General features: G+C 54.9%; 5 protein-coding genes across 5 annotated transcripts; 3 read left to right on the plus strand and 2 right to left on the minus strand.

Annotated features, from left to right (window-relative positions):
* Positions 1–259: 259 nt before the first annotated feature.
* On the plus strand, positions 260–2,009 carry CH63R_00428 (CBF/Mak21 family protein; the record flags this gene model as incomplete). Its single annotated transcript, XM_018295403.1, has 3 exons — positions 260–885; positions 938–1,811; positions 1,869–2,009. The coding sequence occupies 3 exons, from the start codon at positions 260–262 to the stop codon at positions 2,007–2,009; spliced, it is 1,641 nt and encodes a 546-aa protein (XP_018163765.1).
* Positions 2,010–4,042: 2,033 nt separating this feature from the next.
* CH63R_00429 (CorA-like Mg2+ transporter) lies at positions 4,043–6,716 on the plus strand (the record flags this gene model as incomplete). Its single annotated transcript, XM_018295404.1, has 3 exons — positions 4,043–4,389; positions 4,451–6,379; positions 6,440–6,716. The coding sequence occupies 3 exons, from the start codon at positions 4,043–4,045 to the stop codon at positions 6,714–6,716; spliced, it is 2,553 nt and encodes an 850-aa protein (XP_018163766.1).
* A 3,502-nt stretch (positions 6,717–10,218) lies between these two features.
* On the minus strand, positions 10,219–15,031 carry CH63R_00430 (Nuclear pore complex subunit; the record flags this gene model as incomplete). The annotated part of the gene is made up of 3 exons (XM_018295405.1): positions 10,219–14,147; positions 14,200–14,854; positions 14,930–15,031. 3 exons carry the CDS (start codon positions 15,029–15,031, stop codon positions 10,219–10,221), a joined length of 4,686 nt encoding a protein of 1,561 aa, XP_018163767.1.
* An 876-nt stretch (positions 15,032–15,907) lies between these two features.
* CH63R_00431 (Proteasome subunit beta type) lies at positions 15,908–16,868 on the plus strand (the record flags this gene model as incomplete). Its single annotated transcript, XM_018295406.1, has 2 exons — positions 15,908–16,033; positions 16,182–16,868. 2 exons carry the CDS (start codon positions 15,908–15,910, stop codon positions 16,866–16,868), a joined length of 813 nt encoding a protein of 270 aa, XP_018163768.1.
* An 863-nt stretch (positions 16,869–17,731) lies between these two features.
* On the minus strand, positions 17,732–20,037 carry CH63R_00432 (Cell cycle inhibitor; the record flags this gene model as incomplete). The annotated part of the gene is made up of 3 exons (XM_018295407.1): positions 17,732–17,828; positions 17,885–18,023; positions 18,078–20,037. 3 exons carry the CDS (start codon positions 20,035–20,037, stop codon positions 17,732–17,734), a joined length of 2,196 nt encoding a protein of 731 aa, XP_018163769.1.
* Positions 20,038–21,937: the final 1,900 nt, after the last annotated feature.

Genomic DNA, 21,937 nt, shown 5'->3' on the forward strand with positions numbered 1-21,937 from the left:
CCAGTAGGTAATTGGCGCTAACTCGGTTACGTTATGACAGTCACGTGATGAGGCGGAAGTCTTCGGCGCTTTTGTCCTGGCTGCGGCGTAGCCTTTTGGTAGGTAGTCTTCTCAGTGGAGCCCCCCGGAGGCAGTCCATTACCTACCTACCTACCTGTACCTCGAAAATTTCCAATCGCGCCGGGACCCGCTATAAATTTGAGATTGGTCTTCACGATTGATTTCGACACCAGCGACTCTGAAAGAAAATTCGCCCAAAATGCCCGCCAAAATTTCGGGCGATGGCCTGAAGAGGAAGAGAGTTGCCAATAAGGAGAAATTGAAGAAGCGCGTCAAATCGGAATCGGAGTCGGAAGCGGAGAGTAGCGGTGATGAGAGCAACGACCCTCAGGCTGAGATTTTGTTGCTCGAGAATGAGATTCTTGAGTCCAAAAAGCACTACAACAACATTTCAAAACTGATCCAGACTACGAGTACCCACGAAGATGAACCCGAGGCGGCGACCCTGGCTTGTGTGGCCCTATGCAGAGTCTTTGTGAGACTCCTCTCCGCAGGAGCTCTCGTCCCCAGGAAGGGTCTGCCAGAGAAAGAAGCGGTCGTTGTGCAGTGGCTCAAGGAACGATATTTTGAGTACAAGAGTGTGCTTGTCTCTCTTCTTGCCGAGGAGGATCTGGCGCCGACAATGCTGACGCTAGCCTTGCGGTGTCTCAAGGCCGAGGCCCAGCACCTCTATGAGAAGGAAGAGTACATCTTCCCTCAAAACTTTCTCGAGCAGATCGTTGCGGGTCTTCTGGGCTCGGACAGCGATGATGCGCGCGTCGAGTTTGTAGAGAAGTATTTGACTCAATACGACGACATTCGCTTTTTCACCTTGAAGGCCATCAAGTAAGTGTGGGAGGGAATATGTCTTCAGCTCGTGTAAACTGACATGGTATAGGGCTCTGACTGAGACGCCTGGCTCTCTACCGCACGACGAGCTTTTCGATGATGCTTTTGCGTTGCTCTCAAACATCGGCAGCGTACCGACAGAACTGGGTAACTTCTACGTCGAGAAGCCAAAGAAGAAGTCGCACAACGTCAACTCCCTTCACCAACACAAGAAGCAAGGCCAGGACGCCTGGCTCGCGGTACTCAAGCTTGCAGCGACAAGAGAGCAGCGGAAGCAGGTGCTGGACGTCATGTCCAACGAGATTGCGCCCTGGTTCATCCGGCCGGAGTTGCTGGCCGACTTCCTCACAGACTCGTACGACGCGGGCGGTTCGATTTCGCTACTTGCTCTGTCGGGTGTCTTCTACCTTATCAAAGAGCGCAACCTCGATTACCCGTCGTTCTATACAAAGCTTTACTCCCTTCTAGACAGCGAGATCTTGCACTCGAAGCACCGCTCTAGGTTCTTCCGGCTGATGGACACATTCCTGTCATCGACTCATTTGCCAGCGGTGCTGGTGGCAAGTTTTATTAAAAGACTGGCACGTTTGAGCTTGAACGCTCCCCCGAGTGCCATCGTCTTTGTAGTACCTTGGATGTACAACATCCTCAAGAGGCACCCACTCTGCACGTTCATGATCCACAGGGAGACGAGAGACCCGGAGGCCAAGGCGCTCATGGAGAAGCAGGGCGTCGATGATCCGTTTGTGGCCGACGAGGCTGATCCGGCGGAGACGCACGCCATTGATAGTTGTCTTTGGGAGATCGTGCAGCTGCAGTCGCACTACCACCCCAACGTAGCGACGATTGCCAAGATCATGTCGGAGCAGTTTACCAAGCAGTCCTACAACATCGAGGACTTCCTTGATCACTCATACGGCAGTGTAAGTGAAAATTTGTGACCAACGAAAGACAGTATCAATTTGCTGACGATCCCCTAGTTGCTCGAGGCCGAAATGAGCAAGCAGGTCCGGAAGCCTCCCGTTCTCGAGTTCCAGATTCCCAAGAAGGTGTTCCTCCCGAACGACCCAGAGTCTGGGTTCCAGGACAATCTAGTGACGAAGCTGTGGAACTTCGAGTGAGTGAGGTTCGTAATGAGGGTCCAAAAAGCATGGGTGGCATAGAGATGACAGCGGTCGACGCTCGACGCGCTTCTTTGTACGAGAAATTGGCATTTGATATCCGGGCGCAGCATAGAGACAGGCATATATATACATACATATGTATATTATTTAAAAGTCTAGTTATACCTGCTGTCCATACAAGGCGCTTATTTGAATAAATCATGGCATAGAAAAACCTGGTGAGCAGCAAGGAGTATTGTAGCATGTGGCGATAGAGGCTTCAAGTCTCAAAGTGTGACGAAGCTTCTGGCGGACAAAGCTTCATCTAGTCCTATCCAGTGTCTTCAGCGCCTACCTAGGTAACTATGTGATGAGCAATCCAACTGCTTCTTTGTGTATCCTGCCCGTCTTCGTCTCTGAGTTGTATGGCCGGCCGCATGGGGTTGCGGTGCTGTCAAAATGCTAGACCCGCGCAGCGAGAGAGCATATGCATTATGGTGAACTACAAGCAAGAGGGAACGGGAAAAAAAGGTTCCGTCCCGTGGAGTGGCATGTTAATTAGTTAAATGGCATGCACTCGTTGGAGGTCTCGGACCTCTGGCGTGCTGTATCGTAGCATAGACCGCTTTCTAAAGATTGAGGCAGTCGGCTTTGCCCTTAACTCTTTTCACATACTTGGCCCTACCCGGCAGAAACATGGAAAGTCAGTCCTGATCTGTCATGAACCTAGCTCCGGCTGCAACCGATGACACGCCAGCCCGAAGGTAGTCACTCCGGACAACTTCTAACCTTATCATTATTGTTGTTACTACTATGTACATTTTGTGTTTGTACTTGCTGACGTAGCTCAGACACTCTGTTGGTGCTATCTATGGGAATCCTCCAGTTCTTTAACGTAGCCAGTTCCAAGCTACCTACCCAGGTCGGGACAGGAAGTGTCGGCTGCTCAGGTACCGTACTCACATGATCCAATCGATGGGGTGGGATAATCGGCGCCCAGACAGCGGTTCCAAAAGGTTTCCCCAGATTTGAAGGTCGTGTGCCCACCTGCCGGAAGCGATGGGCCTTGAGGGGCGGTGAGGGTGAGCGGCCACCCGGGCTAAGCTCCGGGACCCAGGACTTGCGACAACCTGAAGAAGCCATGTGGAGTGGGCGCCTGGCCAGCGTCATGCGTTCAAGGAAGAGCGTGGGCAGTCGAGAACGCCTGGAGAAGACTGCATACCCACGCTGCGCGACACTGTCACCCTAGAGGGGTGTGCCCGTCTGGAGATAAGCAACGCTCGAAATCCACTGTTGGTTTGGTAACTGTGGCTCACCTCACACTCTGTTGACCCAGAGCCCAGAGCTTCGGCACCTGTGGAATTGGAGTCTGAGCTCAGAAGAGCTGCTCTCGGATCCCCCAACGATCAACGGAGGCCAATGGGAGAAACGGAAGCATCAGGGGCGGGGTCTCAGTGTGCGTGCGTGCTCAAAGCAGCTTAGCCCTGTGATTAGACTTGCTGGGTTGTTCCACCTTCCACTGACATCACCGAGAGCAACGGATGGATGCATCAACTTTATCTTCCACTCTCCAATTCCAATCCGATCGGCAGACTTTTATCTCTCAGAACTCCAGCACGTAATGATTGCGCCGCATTGCCTTGTTTGATAGTCCTATCATATCGCCAGCTGTTGGACTGGATTGTATTTCCCGAGTCTGTCGAATTTCTTCAGCGGCCCCTCTGCACCTTCCAACCATTGCAAAATACCTACCTACACAGTTTCTGGTCCCAGTCCCTGCCGGGCCGTCTGTCTCTGTTTACCAGTCGAGCTTCCATCCTTCCGGTCCACTCAAAAACACAAAAAATCAGCGGAAATCCACCCCCAGCTTGCCCGCAGTCGTTCTTCACGTGGCTTCAGCAGCCCCCGTCGCCACCCAACCTCCCAGGGAGGTCGGCCCACGACTAATTCCCTGGTCTGGCGTCAGTCTACTCGAGTCTCGACGCCGACCTACAGGCACCTCCACTATCTCATAGTCTTCAAACATCTTGGTGTGACACATTGTCGCCATCATGTCCGGCAGTCCATTCCAACCCATGGCCGCCCATTTGCAGGCGTCGACGCCCCGAAGACCATCCATGAACCCAGGCTCGAGCTCGGCAACACCACCGCCACCGGCAACACCCTCAAGCAATGCAGACCGGACTGATCCAAACGGACAGCACCAACAGCCACGTCGGCGCAAGAATCACCGAGGCGGGGCCAAGAAGAAGCGCAACCGCCGTAAGTCTTTCGCCGTCTTGCCCGAGGAGTCGCACGACGAAGCCCCCGATCCCGCACCTGAGCGCGAGGACTTCTACCGTCAGCGCACCAATCTGAGCAACACGAGCATCGAGAGTGAAGCGCTTTTGGATCATCGGTAAGTTGACCTATTCAAGGGTATCCATACAGACCGGAGACATGCTCACGTTGTAAACCAGAGAACAGCAACCACTCCGGCCTCGAAGACCGTCCGTCATGAATGTCTCTGCGCCGTTCCCGGCCTCGACGGCGACGCCTCAAACGGGCAGCAGGCTACGCAATGCTTACGTTGGCGACAGTGGGGAGGATGATGACGGATCGTGGGATGAGGGCGCACCTTTACTGTCCAGGTCCATTCAGCGCTCTTCGACTGCGCCGATGTTTCCTAGTTATGGCTCGAGCGACCCTCGCCAGCGAGCGAGCCGACGCGGGTCCAGCAGGTCCTCCAGGACGAAGCTCGCGACACCTTTCCAAAATGACAGTTACAACGTCAACTACCCCCCGTCAATGCCCGGGTCACCGACCTTCCGACCATCTGATCCGTTGAACCTGAGCTTTGGGGACGTCATGATCCACGATGACGAGATTGATATCCACGCCTCGCCGCGCAGCAGTCGTCGGGGCAGCGTTGGCTCTCATTCGGAACGCGATGGCCGTAATGATTCATCCCCTGATCTGGCACGGAGAAACACCATCGCATTGACTGCTCAAGAGGACGTTTGTTTCCCGAGCGGCATCTCCGAAATCGGCGACGAGGAAGGGCATTCACAGGACCCCACGGCCAAGCAACGTCCGAGGCGCCGCCGTCGCCGTTGGCCAGATCTCGCTATTCTCGAAGAATGGAGCCGGTTTGAAAAAGAGGGGCGCAGCGACGAGAGGCGCGTGAAGCGTATCACCGAGCCTCAGCTCATCAACGGTCGTCTACGGCCCATTACCCGAGAATGGTATCGTGCCGAGGAAGATGCGCCATATCGCTTTACTTACTTCAACGAAGAATTCCAGAGCACCATTCACAGCCAGACTATATCGGAGCTCGTGCAGCCTGGTGGCAACTTTCAGGAGCTGTTCATTCCAGACCCACGCGTTCTTTCCGATGACGAGAGCGAAGACAGTGAAGAGGAGGCCGGTTTGGCGCCCCTATCCACGCACCACTCCCACACGGGGCTGAATGGAGATTCTCGAGCTCCAACTCGGCAGCCATCTCTGGCAAACACTCAAACGGAGAGTGAGAGACGAGACGGCGTCAAATCCCCAGACAAGACCTCAGGAGGCAGCTCTCGTGCTGGATCAGTCCACCGAACGCCCACTGGAGTCCGATCTCCGGTTGTGGGCAACCAGACCACACAGACGCCCGAGTTGCTCGTCAAGACACCCAGGTATGGCGAAAGGCCAGTGTGGTGGCTCGATGTGCTTTCCCCGACCGAGGCAGAGATGAAGGTGCTATCCAAGGCTTTCGGCATTCACCCGCTTACCGCCGAGGACATCATGGTTCAGGAGGCGCGGGAGAAGGTGGAGTTGTTCCGCCACTACTACTTCGTCAACTACCGATCTTTCGATCAGGACCAAAACAGTGAAGACTACCTCGAGCCCGTCAACATGTATGTCATCGTCTTCCGCGAGGGCGTCATCAGCTTCCACTTCTCTATGACACCGCATCCCGCCAACGTGCGCCGCCGTATCCGTCAGCTCAAGGACTACCTGATTGTCAACTCAGACTGGATCTCGTATGCCATCATCGACGACATCACGGACGTGTTTGTGCCATTGATCCAAAACATTGAAGACGAAGTCGATGACATTGATGACGAAATCTTGAGGCTTCACTCGACGAGTGGCACCACTAAGAACGACGTGTTTGACGAGAAGGCAAGCAATGCAGGAACATCGGTTGGATCCGAAGGCGACATGCTTCGGCGAGTGGGCGACTGCCGCAAACGTGTCATGAGTCTGTATCGTTTGCTCGGCAACAAGGCAGATGTCATCAAGGGCTTTGCGAAACGGTGCAACGAGCGCTGGGAGGTTGCCCCGAGGTCAGATATCGGGCTGTATCTGGGCGATATTCAGGATCATATTGTGACCATGACGTCCAACCTCAGTCACTACGAAAAGTAGGTTTTCTTTTCCCCAACTACCCATCACTCGGCGTCGACCTAACCTCGGCTCTGTAGGATTCTTGCCCGGTCTCATGGCAACTACCTCGCGCAGATCAACATCCGCATGAACGAGCGACAGGAGCAGACGGCCGATGTTCTCGGCAAGCTGACTGTGCTGGGCACCATCGTGCTGCCCATGAACATTATCACTGGTTTGTGGGGTATGAACGTATGGGTGCCCGGCCAGGAGTACGAAGGCGACTTGAAATGGTTCTGGGCCATCACCGCAGGCCTCTTGGCATTCGGCATGGGATGCTACCTGATTGCGAAGAGGGTTTACAATATTGTTTAATGGAAATTAGGTTTTCCTTTTTTCATCAACCTTTTTCTGTCTTTTCGGGGTTGTTGCAGGCGTTTGGTTGGGAACAAAAGCAAACGCGATGTCGTCGAGCATTGTTTAGATTGGTCGGTGCATCCACGGATGGTAAACGGGACATGTGTTTGTACGCCAGTCGTCGTTGGATAATGTGAAATACTCTTTGGCTTGGAAATTTAGATAGGTGAGCACGACCGTGATCCTAGCACGCCTCTGCTGCATATTTTCACTTCTCTCTGTCAACAGGATTCGGTGCAAGTAAATTGTGGCTCCCACAACCAGACTGCTCACCCACTCACTTCCCGGCGTCCTCCCGGCTGCGATGCAGCAATTTGCAGATGAATCCCACGCAAAGCTGCGAGCTCGCACCTGGCCAGCTCAACACATCCTACTACCTGGTCTCCGAGGCAAGCTATAAACCCACCATCGTGCTCCCACCCTTGGCTTCCTTGTCCCCATAGCCCCAGGGCCGGACGCCATGCAGGCGCCCTCGAATCAGTGTCATAGCTGGGCACTGTTCCTTGAACACACAAACGAAAGCAGCTCGAACTAAGGTTTTCCACGTTAGAATTAATTACTGCTTTCTGGGTATTCTCCCTACTCGAGGGTATCTCTATCGTGGTGTCTCCTCCCACCGTGGATCCTCTTCCTTGCCCTGTACCATCCATCCTCCCATCGTATATATTCTTTCTCGACGTGGGCGCTTCCTTTCTTCGCGACGTTCCAGTCGTGGACCTGGTTGTATATGCGGTCACAACCTCAAGGATTACTTTCTCTCCGTGGACCTCCTTCCCGTGGACTTTCGTTCCGTGGATTTACAGACAACAAAGTAGTGTTCGAAGTCAGACATTACCCAATGCGTGGACGTTTTGTGGTGTACATCTCGTCCCAGATTGTTTGTACGCGGGCTTCCCTTGACGGAAATTTGCTCCTGTGTCTACAATTCAGAAGGCATTTTCAGAAAATGCAGTTGCAGCTATTTTGGCCGTGTTGTTCACTTCACGGCATCCTCTTCGCCATTAACCCTATCAAGGGATCTACTTCAAGAGGTCTGGTAGTTACCTGGGGTCGTACGAGTAGCATCCATATCTAGAAAGGCTGAATTGAGGTTTTTAAAATCCGCCATGGAAGCGAACAATGTCCACTGCCAGACATATTGCAGTGTGACAACCTTGGATGGAGTCAACCCGGTGACCTGAAGGTCGCTCGCTCGCTTCCAATTCAAAGATCACCGCTAAGAAAATCCTCAGCTATAAACATGTCGTCGAGGTAAAGCAAGTGGGAGCAGACGCGAACCTGTACGTAACGCAACACCGAGGGCTTGTGACTAACTTCGTCAACAACTGCAGAAGCTTCGTCCATCGGATTTGAGGCTTCGTTGTTGTTGTTGCCAGTTTACCAACCCCTATACTCGTCGCATCGGCCGAAGACAGAGCTGTAAACTAATAAAGTCGCCTTGATGCATCGCGAACACCGGCTGGGAGTATACTGGAAGAGTGCGAAGGCCTCGGCGATTCTCGGCTAGGTCAGTTCTTGAGTGTAGGCCTTACACTCCAACGCCGGCTCTGCAGGCCCCGGTAATGGAGCACAGGGTCGCATCGTTATCGTTGACGCCTCTCGTTGGGCTTTGAGAAGATCTCCTATCAACCTCGTCGCTGAAGTTCTTTGCGAGAGCCAAACTTCCTGACCCGACGATACGCACGGGCTTAGACATCACAGTACGCGCCAAAACCTGTAAGGATATGGTCCCAGACGATAGCGATCGTCGCACATTAGGTATTGAAACGCTCATTGAGATGCCCGTAGGAATTAACCCCTTCCTACCTAACGCATGGGCCAGATCACGGTACAGAAGCAGAGACTTCGGACAACGATAGACCTCGCCGCAAAACCTCAAAAGAGGCGATCGGCGCGACAACTTAACAAGTCAAGAACACAATCGTGATGATTCAAGATATGCGCGAGGGAGCAGGAGACAAAAAATCGGAAACACTAAACGACAAGAATGGGGGTAGGCTTAGCTTGAACTGTCCCTTCTACAAGGAAGACGAACGCAAGCATCACAAGTGTCTCCAGTTTCAGCCAAGCGGAACCAGGGACGTGAAGCAGCATCCAGGTAGAAACACATGCAACCGAGTTTCTGTCCGAGCTGTGATAGGGTCTTCGGAGCCCTGGAAGACCAAAGACGGGCATGCAAGGCTACACACCTACAACATCGGGCAGCTTCAGCCCCCTGACTGAATCACCCAAGATCCACAGAAGGACCTCTCTGAAAGAGTGCATCGTAAGCTTAAGAAGGACCAGTGATATGCTGTCTGGTACAATCCCCCCCCGGAAAGCCCCATCCAGACACATCTCATGCCTGTAGCTTGTTCCACGAGGTGGCGGCGAGCTTTCTAAGGTTCTGTCAAGCAAGAGGGCGATCCATTCATCTCAATCGTTGAGAAGTGACTCGGCACTACGTTCATGTTGGAGACATGATGAGGCCAGGATTCGGGACCTGCAGGAAGTGTCCATGAACGACGTCATCAATCAGTTCATCGAGGCTTCGGTACCCGTTTCCCGAGAACGAACAACATCAGATAGCCTATCGGGCAGCACTCCAGGTAGCGCATGTCCCAGCTAGAAGACCGACACCATTGGCGCAGAAAAAAGACGTATGACGGCTGTTTAGAAACGGCTATACCGGTCCAAAGAGTTCTCTTCACGTCACTGCTGTCGAGGGAACGGCAACGCTTTCCGAGTCACGCCTCGTCACTCGTATCGGTCAGTGCAGGACCTTTGATCCTTAAGATTGGTGTCGAAGACAGCTCTTTTGTTGCCAACAAGCAAGACTCGACAGGTGGTGTTCATGGGAACGTTGGTTGGATACCGATCCCATTTGGGATGAGGTCTCAATTAATTGATGAGTTATTCCAAGACGGATCGTCAGGCTAGAAACTGATCTGGCCAAAGGTCAGTGGAAGCCCAAGATAGTAGTGTACAGCGATGAATGAGAACGTGCTAGGCCACGGAGATATGTAACAGAACCCCATAGATCACCAGTGTAATACAAAAGCAGTCAACATGATTGACATTCTATAGACTTTATGTCGCAATTGTTCTCCGACGTAATTGAACTATCATATCTAACGCATCATATCGCTCGCGGAACGGGTAATCTGGTCCAGATCAAACGAAAGGTGTACCGACTCGGTCGGCCAGCCCCTAACAAGCTCTTCAGCTTGTTACTTGGCGAATTCTGGAGAAAGAAGCATGTAGTCCATAAAGACCACATCGACGCCTATTGCTCTCAGATGATGCCAAAGTGTCCTAAATGTGATGCAACGCACGTGAAGGAAATCGTCCGACAAATATCCAGAGTTCGAGTGCTCTTTTGATTGTACATTATGATATACACTATCTACGCTTCACGATATCAATGCCCATTTATTCGTTAATCCCAAAGTTGGTTGCTTCACACCCCCAAGCAACACCCTCACTCCATATCCTCGAAAGCCCACACGCTCACGCCCGTCCGCTCAACGTTGCCCTTCAGTTTGTTCAGCACAGCCTGGCGCCTTGCCCGTTTTGCCATCAGATCTGACTTCTCCTCCTGACTGAACCCGCTCAACTTCTTGCGGGGCGGCGTGCCACGGCCGCCGTAAGACGCCACAGATGATACGAAAGAGTTACGCAGGGTTCCGGGCGATGCCAAGGCCGATCGTTCGGGCGAGAACATGACTGAGCGGCTGTTTCTCTGAGGCGTCACCATCGGGGAGCCCTCGCGGCTATTGACGGAAGAGAACCGGAGCTTGCGCATCTGGTTCTCCAGGACGTCAATGTCACCGGATCGCTTCTCCACCATGCTCGTCATCTTGCTGATGGTCCGCAGAACGGCCTCGACGGTGGGCATGTTGGATTTGCCCTTGCCAGACGCACTGCTTGCGGCAGCAATTCTCGTTTTTAGAATCGTCAACGCCTCCTCGGCTTCGGCAAGCAGCTTCGTAAAGTTGGCATACTCGCGGCGCAACTCATTTTGCTGGCTTGCTTGTTCGGTACTGAGAGGCAGTGTACGGCTGAGGTCTGCCTGCTCTGGATCCGCCTTGACCATGATGATCTTCCTCAGATCATCTTGCTTCGAGCGGAGACGAGACATCTCCCGGGCAAGCTCGTTACAAGCCTCAAGCTTCTCCTCAACATCATGAACACGTCCACCCTCGAGCTCTTGGGCCAACGATCTGTCAATGACTTCCCTGAGCTCATCGATCTCGGAAAGGACCCAGCTCTCGGGGTCCTCAAGGTCTTCTTTGCGTCGGCCACCGGCCTTGAAACCGATGTCGTGTCCCATGAGGAAGCTGGCGAGAGAGCGGGCGTTTAGACCAAGGGTATCGATCATGGAGTTGATGTCACGATACACAGCTTCAACCTGGGCCGGGATTGTCTCCTTGGCCGACGGCACCACGTTAGAGTGCGCGATGAAGTCGTCCAGCTTCAGCGAAGGCTCGATCTTGGACGCAAGGATCTTCTGGATCTCGTCGTCCTCCTCGTCTTCCAGCGTCTTAGTCTCTTCAGCCTGACGTTTCTGGCGCGCAAGCCTCTGCTGCGAGATGAAATGGTCTTCAACAGGCTTGTTGCCAATGATCGACGAGCCTATCTGCGATGGCTGCTTCTTCTGGGCTGCAAGTATCTGCGATGCCATGCCCGGGGCACTAACCGAGCGAGCTGACTCCTGGCGCAGCATGCGCCCCGGCACAGCGCCACCCCGGACGGGGCTGGGAGAACGAGGGCTGGTTTGCGAAGGCCGAGGGAACATGGGAGCGTTACGGCTGAGATCACCAAACAGTGATGCTCGCGGCCTCTCCTCCTCGGTGCGCGGAATAGAGTAAGTGCTGCTGCTTACACCGCCGAATGAGCTCTGCGGGGTCATGCCGGCTGTGGGCGTCATTGCCGTCATGGATGGGCTGAGGTCTTTGGAGACCATAACGCCGCTGCCTTCAGACCCGTCATTCTCCTCTTCATCCTCATCCTCATCCTCATCCTCTTGAAGATCACTATCGTGTTCATTCTCAGGGATGGTCGGGATGGTGGACAGGTCGCGCTCTCTAGGCTTGGACATGAAATCGGGTGGCAATGGAGCGTCATCGACTGCAGGCGTTACGCTCTGTGGCGTAGAAGACCACGTTGCTGACGATAAAGACTGCTTGGGCATCTTCAGGAAGTCGGGAGCTGTGGCCGGTGCCGTTGACTTTAGATTTTCTAGCTCCGGCTCAGCGGACGACGCCAAGTCATCCGCTGGCAATGGCAGCGCCTCGAAAGGCGTGGTTGACTCCGCGGATTTGCCGGGCTTGGGTGTGAGAAAGTCTGGCGGGAGCGGCGCCTCGTTGACTGGAGAAGTGCGTTTTTGGGAATTGAGGAAATCGGAAGGCGGCGGTGCAGGTGCAGTTTCCTTCGTTATTGTGGCTTTTGGCGTCGACAGGAAATCGGCAGGCAGAGGCGCGCTATCCGCCTTGGGGGAAGCCTTACTTCCACCATCTGACGGAACATTGCCTGTGCCCGAGGAAGAGGAGGATTCGCCTAGAGGGTACTCGTTCTTGCTCGTGGATTCGGGGGGCAGAGGAGCATCGCCTAGTGACTTGTGTTCAGACTCGACCTTGATGTCAGGAGTCTTTTCGACGGGTTTTGCGGAGCCAAACAACCCCCCAGTCGCCGGTTGTGGTGGGAAACCAAACAAGCCAGGCTTGGGTGCCGATGTTGAGGGTGTTGCTGACGAAAACCCGAATTTGGATGGCGCAGGAGTTGTCGTAGGGGTAGTGGACTCGCCAAGGCTGAAGATCGACTTCGCTTTAGGTGTCTCTTCCGTGATGTCCATTCCCTGATCCCTAGGAGGGGTCTTCTTCTCGGCATCGCCGAGCGCCGAGCCGAAGTTGTCGCCGAAAAGGGACGAACCACTAGCACCGGGGGTAGAGGGTTTCCCGCCGTCATCCGTCGCAGAGGGGTCAGCCTTGAAGGTAGTTCCCAGCTTGAACGGCTGGCTGAATGGGTTGCTAGTCGCAGGGCCGCTCGAACTTGGCGGGGGAAACACAGTATCTTTTGATATCGTGGATGGCAGAGCACCCGAACCAAAGGGGCTCGACGAAGGCTTGTTTGCGAACACGCTTCCACCCTCGCTGGTCTTATTGCCAAGCGAAGCAAAGCCGCCAGATGTGGCGAAGCTAGCGAAGCCTCCAGAGGCAGGAGCAGCATTGGGAGTCGAGTCAGACGCACCGCCAAAGGGGCTCTTGGTCGCGGAACTACCGAGGCTGGCGAAGCTGGATTGACCGAACGCTGGCAAAGCAGCCGCATTCGAGCCAGACGTACCTCCTGTTGCCCATGGCGACGACTTTTGGCCGAGGGTGGACGACTGGCCGAAGCCAATCGATGAGGGTTGGCCGAACGCAGGAGCTGAAGAAGAAGCGGAAGGGCTTCCAAACGTGCCGCCGCCGCCAAATGCTGACTTCGGTGCAGAAGGCCGACCGAACGCAGAGCCGGAGGTCGCTGAGCTACCACCGAAAGCACCACTGCCGAAAGTGGTGCCGGAAGAGGCCGCGGGCGCGTTGGTCGCACTGCCCCAGGGTGAGGCCTTCGTACCAAGCGTTGAAGAACCGCCAAATGTGGGTATCTTAGACCCACTGGTGCTAAAGGGTGATGGCTTTTGGGCCGAGCCCAAAGAAGAAGTTGAGCCAAAAGCTGTTGTGCTCGAAGGAGCGCCGAAGGCTGAATTGCTTGGTGCGGGCGTCGCGGCCGGTGCCGCCGTTGACGCCGTTGACGCCGCTGCTGCTGGAGACGCAGAAGTGTCGAGTGCGGCCATGCCAGGATAGGTCGTGCCTTGCCTGATTGATTCTTCGTACACGATCCACCATGAGCTTAACACGCCCTCGTGGTTCAGTACCCAGAGGCCTGGCAACGGACCAGGAGAGTCCTCAATCTCCTCGTCTGCGGGAAGGGGCTTATAAACTTTGTCTTTGCTTGAGAGGTCAAGGGCAGCGCCGATAGGGACGGTGTTCTCGAAGCTGTCATTCATCGGAAGAGAAGCGCGTTTTGAGTCATCGGCCAATTCTGTTGTGGTAAAGACACCGGCGGTATCCACTGGGTGGTCGGCTGTCAGAGGCGATTTGGCCCTGCTAAGGAGGCCAATGTCTGGCGAGGCGGTAGACGCCACAATCAGGAGGTCCTGTAGGTTCGGAGGGAAGTCCTTCAGTCTCAGTATTGTGTGGTGAGGAGTTTTCTCGGCGCCAAAGGGGTCGACAGGGTCGGTCAGTTTCTGGAAAGTAAAGTCCGACGGTAGCTTTCTTGTGACAAGGTGATAGACTGAAGTGGGCGGTGACTCGGAAGTTGATGTGTGAATAGCGAGAAACAGGTGGTTCTCCAACCAACTCAGAGAAGAGACTGCGGCTAATTAGTCGCCCATAACAGTACATGCTACAGCACAGAGGCTTACCGTGAGCGTTGGCCACATTGGGCGGCCGCGGAATCTCGCCCTTTGCTTCACCCTCGGGTGTCATCTGGAAGATAGTGCCGTCCGCCAAGCCTGCCACCAGCTGTTTTCCCTTCGTACTCCAGCTTACACAGCTTACTTGCGTCTTGAGCGAAGTGCTGGTTTGCCTTTCCTTCAAATTCGCAATGTGCAGGTTGCCGTTATCCGTCACAATGGCACAGAGTTCTGCCTTCTCGATCGTAGGGTTCGGGATAAGGGCTCTTAGCGTCTCGCCGTTTGTCGCAAGCTCGAACGCAGCTTTCGTGCCGCCCTGGAGCAGGGTCTGTACTTCGTAGACGGCGAGCCCGCCCCCGCTCTCAGCAGAGAGGATCAGGTAGTTCTCGTCGGCGGTGAAGGCGAGCTGCGACACCCTCATAGGCATGGGCAGCTTGCCCTGGGGCTCGAACGCGCGAACGTCGGCATCGCCCTCCTTCTCGCGCTCGAAGCCCTTTCGCACCGATTCGGTCGAGGCGATCGTGATGCCATCGGGGCCTGCGGCGGCGACAAGTCCCCGGCGAGGGGCGATGCTCATGAGCGAAGCCGTATCGGCGGGGGGCGGTGACCAGGCGGATGTAAGCCTGAGTTTTGCGTCGCCGGCGATCGACTTGAAACCAAGCGCCTGAATAGATTTACATGGTGAGCCTCGAACTTTCAAAAGACAGCGGCATCGACGGTGTCGGTGTCCAGATCTCACCTCGGTCTGGATCACCTCCAGCTCGGGGCCTTGATTCAGTCCTCCGCCTCCAGCCGTGCTCCCGGGCATTGTGTTTCCTTGGTTTCCAAAGCTGAAGGCCATGACTGTTGCGACGTAACCGGCTTCTGGAGGGAGGACTTGTAAGTCAGGATGGTCCTTCGCATTCGCTGGAGGGGTCCCGTTGTTAATAATGGCCTTTTACTCGGGACTTTCTTTCTTTTTGCCCCGTTACCCCGTTACGGTTGGCTGGGGTATTGTAGTGGTAGGTTGATGGAGCCGCGAGGGTTGAGCTACTGTTGTTGCTGCAGCTGCTGTCGCACCCGAGGAACCGCGAAGGGGGCAAGAAGAAAAAAATACAAGGCAAGAAGCTTGCAGGCTCCAATAGAGCTTCCGAAGTGCCGTACACTGGAAGAACAGAAGGACTAAATGATTTCACGCGTGAGTACGCGGTGCAATTGGTAACAAGGCAGAGGCGACGGTTGAGAAGTGCCTTGAAAGATTGTTGCACCTTCCTGCTCTTGCTTGCCTGGGCTCTTCTGACGATTGTCTACCTAAAAATTCCAGGTTCGCAGCTCTGTGCTTGGCCCGTTCCCCAGTCGCCTCCAGTCTCCAAAGTTCCGAGTCACGTGCGCTGAGCTCTGGCTACCTAGCTCCACTGGCCCAGATCCGGGGCACTTCTTGACCAATCAACTCCGGCCAGGCAGCTCCGTTGGATATGTCAGGGTGCCTTGCATGAGCGAGCTCCTGCCCCCCAACAGCGGCAACGACCATCGAAGGCAGCTTTTAGCCTCGTCATCCATCAGCTCTGCCTCTCCCACGTCCACCTTCAACCTCGCTCGATCCCCACATCTAGACGACCTCTCCTTTGAGCCCGACATCATCGCCGACCTGACGACTGACGAATACGAAACCTCAACGAACTTGACGATATCGATACACAGAGAATAGCGTCCAGGGTGCCCAGACAAGTCAGCAACGATGCCTGGCTTCGATTTCTCGAACTACAACCGCAATGCGGCCCTCCACGCCCGAGGCGTCCCACTTCCCAAGGCGACGAGCACAGGTACCACCATCGTGGGATGCATATTTGACGGCGGTGTAGTGGTCAGTACACTCCCAAGCTCCCTCGTTCCTTTCGTCAACCGGAGAGAGGGGTTCCTCGCACATGCGCCCCATCGGCCTCGAGGGGCCCTCTACCACACACCCGCCTCGCCTTCCTACCAGCACACAAACTGATTGGTTAACCCCCTAGATCGCCGCCGATACAAGAGCAACTTCAGGCCCCATCGTCGCCGACAAGAATTGCGAAAAGTTGCACTACATCGCCCCCCAGATCTGGTGTGCGGGTGCCGGCACTGCCGCCGACACCGAATTCACCACGGCAATCATTTCGTCCAACCTCGAGCTTCACGCCCTCTCCACGGGCCGCAAGCCCCGTGTAGTTACCTGCATGACCATGCTCAAGCAGCACCTCTTCCAGTATCAGGGCCACATTGGCGCCTACCTCGTCGTTGCCGGCGTCGACCCCACGGGCACTCACCTCTTTACCGTCCACGCTCACGGCTCCACCGACAAGCTCCCCTACGTCACCATGGGCTCCGGCTCCCTTGCCGCCATGTCCGTCTTTGAGACCCAATGGAAGCCTTCGTTGACCGAGGACGAGGCCGTCAAGCTCGCCAGCGACGCCATTCAGGCCGGTATCTTCAACGACCTTGGCTCCGGTAGCAACGTTGATGTTGCCATCATCACAAAGGACAAGACCACTCTCAAGCGCGGCTTCGTCAAGCCCAACGAGCGCAGCGCCAAGCTCAAGAGCTACGCCTTCCCCAAGGGCACCACAGCCGTGCTCAACGAGAAGATTATCAAGAAGAACGAGATTGGCCGCTACGTGAGTGTAACGGAGGTACCGGCCGGCGAGGCGATGGAGGTTGATACCTAAACGGGTGACTGGTTGGTTTTCTTTATGAAATTGGGGGGGGGGGGGGCTCCAACGGGGTGCTAATCAGTACTCCCGAACTGGGAAGATTTGTACCAATACAATGATGGCAATAGATGGGATTGATGCAAGCCGCTCCTCTACCTGAAGGCTAAAGGCACAAGGCGACAAGACTATAAGCCACCAACCCGAGATTTGGGGCCCATGATACCAGCGACGAGGCCGACCCCCGTTTTAGGAAGTGTGGCTGCAAACACGAGATCCCATCCTTGATCAAGATGGTCGATTATCGCCATAGGATGCTAACAGTATTGTGAATTGGCAGAAATGGATGTTTAGTTAGTGTTGGAAGATAGGTTCCATCCTTGCTGCCGCATTTGGGCGAGCAAAATCTTGCTTTTATGTATAACAAAAGAAACCCCTAATAAAGGAGCAGGGCGTTGCTCTCCTCCCAAAAGACAAAAAGTGGTATATACATAGGAATCCAGTGTATGTTCAGCCAAGGTCTGTACACACGATAGGGGATCATCACTACCTGACCCCCCTTGGCGCAAACCTATCGCCGCTTATCCCTTGCAAGGGGTAAACGGGACAGCCGCACCCTCCCCCTGGCCATCTTTTCTGCGATCCTTGCTGAATGCCAAAAACAAGCCTCCCTTCTCCCGCCCGGAAGAAGAAAAAAAAACCCCCGTCACGATTCCACGTCATTGGATTTAAATAATCAGTAAAAACAAGCCGCACTCCTCTGAGCCAGCCTCCCAGAACTCCGAAGATGCAGGGTATGAAGGTGATGTGTTGATGCAGTGGTCATGATCCGTGAAATGCCGCTAGACGCTCCGTGCCGAAAGAACTTCAAAAAGACAACGCTAGCCAGTCTTAATGCCAAACATGGTGCGTGTCCTAGACTTGCTACGAGGCTTCTTGGTGCTACTGTCCTCCTCGTTGTACTTGGACTTATGGATCCTGTAAGACGCACGTCAATAGTCTGTTCCACTGGATATTATAGAAGCAATACATACCAGCTGTTGCCAACCATGTTCATCCCTTTGGCCTCGGCCTGTCTGTAGAAGCCAGCTGCCTTTTTGAGGTTCTTCTTGCACCCAACACCTTGGGCATAGCAAAAGCCGGCCTCGGCCAGAGCATCAACATCACCCCAGGCTATTTGTTCTCTTGGTCAGCTTCGCAGTTCAGTAGGCAAACGTGGCAACTTACACCCGGCAATCTCAAAGCATCTCAACGCGAGAGCCTTGTCCTGCTCAATACCCCAGCCATTCATGTGGCTCACCCCAAGCTCGTAAATGCTCAGAGCGAACTGCGCCTTACGAGTTCGTCTCTCCATGGCATCAACAAACTTGCCTTCCTTGACATGGTCCTCGTCATCGGCAATTTCAAGACTGGCGCATTCGGCAGCCTTTCTCAGCCACTCGACGCCCTCTCGTTGGTTGGGCCGCATGCCCCAGCCATGTCTGCATGCCAACGCATACAGAAGCATACCTGTCGGGTTGCCTCCCTTGGCGGCATGTCGAAGGTGGTAAGTCGACTCCTTTACCGAGCCGTTCTCGTGGCACTCAATACCCTTAGCCAAATGTTCCTCCGGGGTCATGTCAGACGCGGTTGGAGCGCCTGAGGCTAAGGAGCGCGGCGCCCTGACCGTGCTGTTGGAGTCGCTGGTGGCCGTTGACATGGCAGTCTGCCCTCGAGCAGCAGCTTCGTGCACTGGAGAGGTGAGAGCCCGGCCCCTTGACTCCTCCTCTGAGGGCCGGCTCTCGGTAGACGGACGACCGGAGTCGGGAGGCGGCTGCGGCACTGACCCGCCTCGGTCCATACTTTGACTTCCATGATCAAATGATGGTTTAGCCAAGCTAAGGCCATCAGGCTCTGCCGAGCTAGACGGCCGAGTCGGGGGTGAAGGAGGGGCGCCGTGTTGAATGGCCTGCACAATGCTCGGGATGGTCTTGGGCTGCTCATGTTGGATGAGTGCTTGAGGATGAGGATCCAGAGGGACTGATCTTTGGACAATCTTGCCTCGAGGAAGGGAGTACTTGGAGTAGATGTATGAAGGGGCGGCTTTACCATCGTCGGGCAGGTGATCGGGGAAGCCCTCGCTGTTCATACTCACTGGGGTGTGAGCCGAATCATCATTTGCAAACATGAAAGATGGTTGGCTGTCGGATGATGCCTGACGTGTTGGGGTTTCCAGCCCAGGAGTGCCGGCGCGACTCATGGGTCTCGAGAAGTTGAAGGATGGTCGTGGTAGCGGCATCGAGGCATCTGAGCATACAGATGGCGAGCGTTGGAAAGGGCCTGGATTGAGGTTTGGGGACATCGTTGACGCCGCATAAGCGCTACAGCTGGAAAGCTTTCGTGGGGGTAGGGACTGAATTGAGTTGCTCATGTCGTCGGTCGAGTTGTCGAGCGGCGAAGACATGGACGTGGTTGATCGCGTACCGAAACTGGGTCGCGGAGGTGCCAATCCTGGTCCATCAATCGAGTGGCCCTTGAGCGACTTGCCGGGTGATCCAGTCAGCGAGTTCTCACGCGATCGTGCAGGCGAAGGCATAGGCAATGATCGGTCTTTTCTCGGGGGTGAGGCATGCGAATATGAGTCGCTAGGTGCATGTTCCATGGGTGCTGGGGACTGCTCCCTTCTGGCGCCGAAGAGGGTCTCGTTTTGGCCTTCCTCCATCGAATCCAATGGTCGCCCGCGCATCACGCCGGGCAACGGTTGCGTTGGTAGAGGGATGCCTTCGTCGGGGGTAGGCGGAATTCGACTCATTCGAGGATGCACCGACACGGGCCGGTCTTTCTCGGACGGAAAGGCGTCCTCCACCTCGGTTCTCAATCCCAGTCCAGGGTTCTGGAGTTCAGGAAGAGCGGCCTCCTCTGCTCCCGAATCATACATGGATCGGAAGTATTCTGATCGGCCCTGGACAACCAAGGGGCTCTCTGTAGTCAAAGGCGGTAGCCGGCTCATGCGCCTCCCTTCGCCGTTGGCGGCAGCTTGGAGCTGCCTCGCAAGGAGGCGACTCTGTAAAGCGAAAGCATCAAGCGGCGACAATTCGGGAGGTGCCTCGCCGGCAACGTGGAGTCTCGGGGATCGCAAAGGTCTCGATACGTTGGACATGCTTGAAGGCGCCCGAAGGTCGATGAAGTTGGGGCGTTGGGGCGACATGGTCGGTCGAGGCTTCGAGCGCTTCTCGATCTAGGTTTCCATACAACACGCGATGTCAATTGTCGTTTGGAGGACTTTGTTGAGTTGGGGAAGGCGAGACCTGGGCGAATGGACAATTGGGCGGGCCCGAGAAGTGGTTGGTGGTTGGAATGCTGGCGGTACAAGTCGAGTCTTAGCTGAAGGATCGGGTATGGCGTCAGTCTAGACTCCTAGGAGGATGTCGCATAGAGGTCGGCTAACAGGTCGTGGTGGTGAGGGTGCCGATAATGCCAGTAGCCGCGCGCATATGACGGGGCTTTCGAGGCGAGAGAGCTGGAGATGGCAAGAAGGCGATCGGAGATGGTAGTTCGGCGTGGATCAGGTGGGTGAGTGTCGTCGACTTTCAGGGCGGCGCTGGTGGGAATGGGTAAACAGGCTTGAGCATCCGTCAGGTAGGCTTTCTTTAGAAACAGGACACTAGCGAAGGGCGGGCGTCCGGTTTTAGTCCCCGGGGTTTGGTGGGCAACAAAGAAGGCGCAGCAGACAGAAAGAAGTCGAAAGACGAAAAGAGCGTTCTAAGAAGAGGCGAGACGAGGGTATCAAAAAGACGACACACAAGCCGAGGTGACCAGTGGTCAAGTTGAACCAGGTGCAGTCCGTCCAGTGGTTTTGTGGTCTCAGGCTGATGGTACAAGCAGCGGGACGTTTTGTTCTCGAAGGTCTAGGCTGTTGGTGATATTGATACCGACCTGTCGCAAAGGGCAGATATGGGACACGGGGCACGGGCAGTCGAGAAGGGGGAAGGGGGGAAAGGAAGGAAGGGAACGAAGGAGAGAATGGGACGCGAAGGAAGCGAAGCGAGAGGCAGGAAAGCAAGAAGCGATCTCTGTTTCCCCCAGAATGGGATACGAGGAAAAGGGTGATGAGCAGCAGGTGCTAGGGAGGGGATGTCGGCCGGGGTGGTCAGTGGTTACTCGTTGGAAGCAAGGCAAGCGGCAAGCGAGAGGAACGGGAACAAACGGGGGGGTGCGAAGGAGGGGACGCGAAGTAGGGAAAGAAGCAAGGCGCTGTCATCTGGACTGGAACTCTGTGTGCCGTACGCAAGGTACTTAGGTAGGTAGGTAGGTATACTCGCTTCAGTTGGCGACTAGGGGCGACTGCAATGCAGTGTGTTGAGTGCACTTTGGGTAGGAGGGATGGTTGATGACTTGGATTAGTATGGAGAGTGACTTTGCACTTGTCAGCAAGCAAGTGAACCAATCGTGGAGACGGAACAGACAGAGGTGGGCCAAGCACCTACCGCGCCGCTAATTAGGAGACTTGAGCACTGTATCCGTACTCAAAATTCACTAAAGCAGGTACTGAGATACCTGTGTGTATACTAAAGCACTCGCCTGCCTGCTAAGGTTGGTGGTCCATTACCTTCTCAGAACCTAGGTATGAGAGGGACGTGAGTCTGGTACGTACCAAGACGCCGTAGGGAAGGGATAAGTTAGCACCACATGTCTCCGCAGCCACGACGTCGTCCAGGGCGCTCCATGCGAGACAGGGAGGGCTTGCAGGAAAAAGACTTCACCCGAGAACTCATGCAATACACAGAAGAAGCTGCATGTTTGTCACTCACACAAAAACTCCTCAGCGCATCTAGATTCATCCCATCACTGCGCATCAGCTCAACGCCATTCAGACCAGTATTCTCGGTGCTGTATGCACCTTTTGTTGGTATTCAGTGGCGTGCCCCCCTCGCAGATGGCGTCGTGTGGGGTGCAGGCGTACCTCCAGAGTAAGTAAGACTACTACCAGTGACCCGTGAGGTGTTGGCCATTGCACACGTTTTGGTTGGCGAACTGGAGTGTAATACCGTCGCATTGCAACTCGATGCACTAATTTCAAGCCCCAAATTTCGCCTTCCGCCCTCTCT

This window comes from Colletotrichum higginsianum, chromosome 1, assembly GCF_001672515.1.
Source record: "Colletotrichum higginsianum IMI 349063 chromosome 1, whole genome shotgun sequence".
NCBI lineage: Eukaryota > Fungi > Ascomycota > Sordariomycetes > Glomerellales > Glomerellaceae > Colletotrichum > Colletotrichum higginsianum.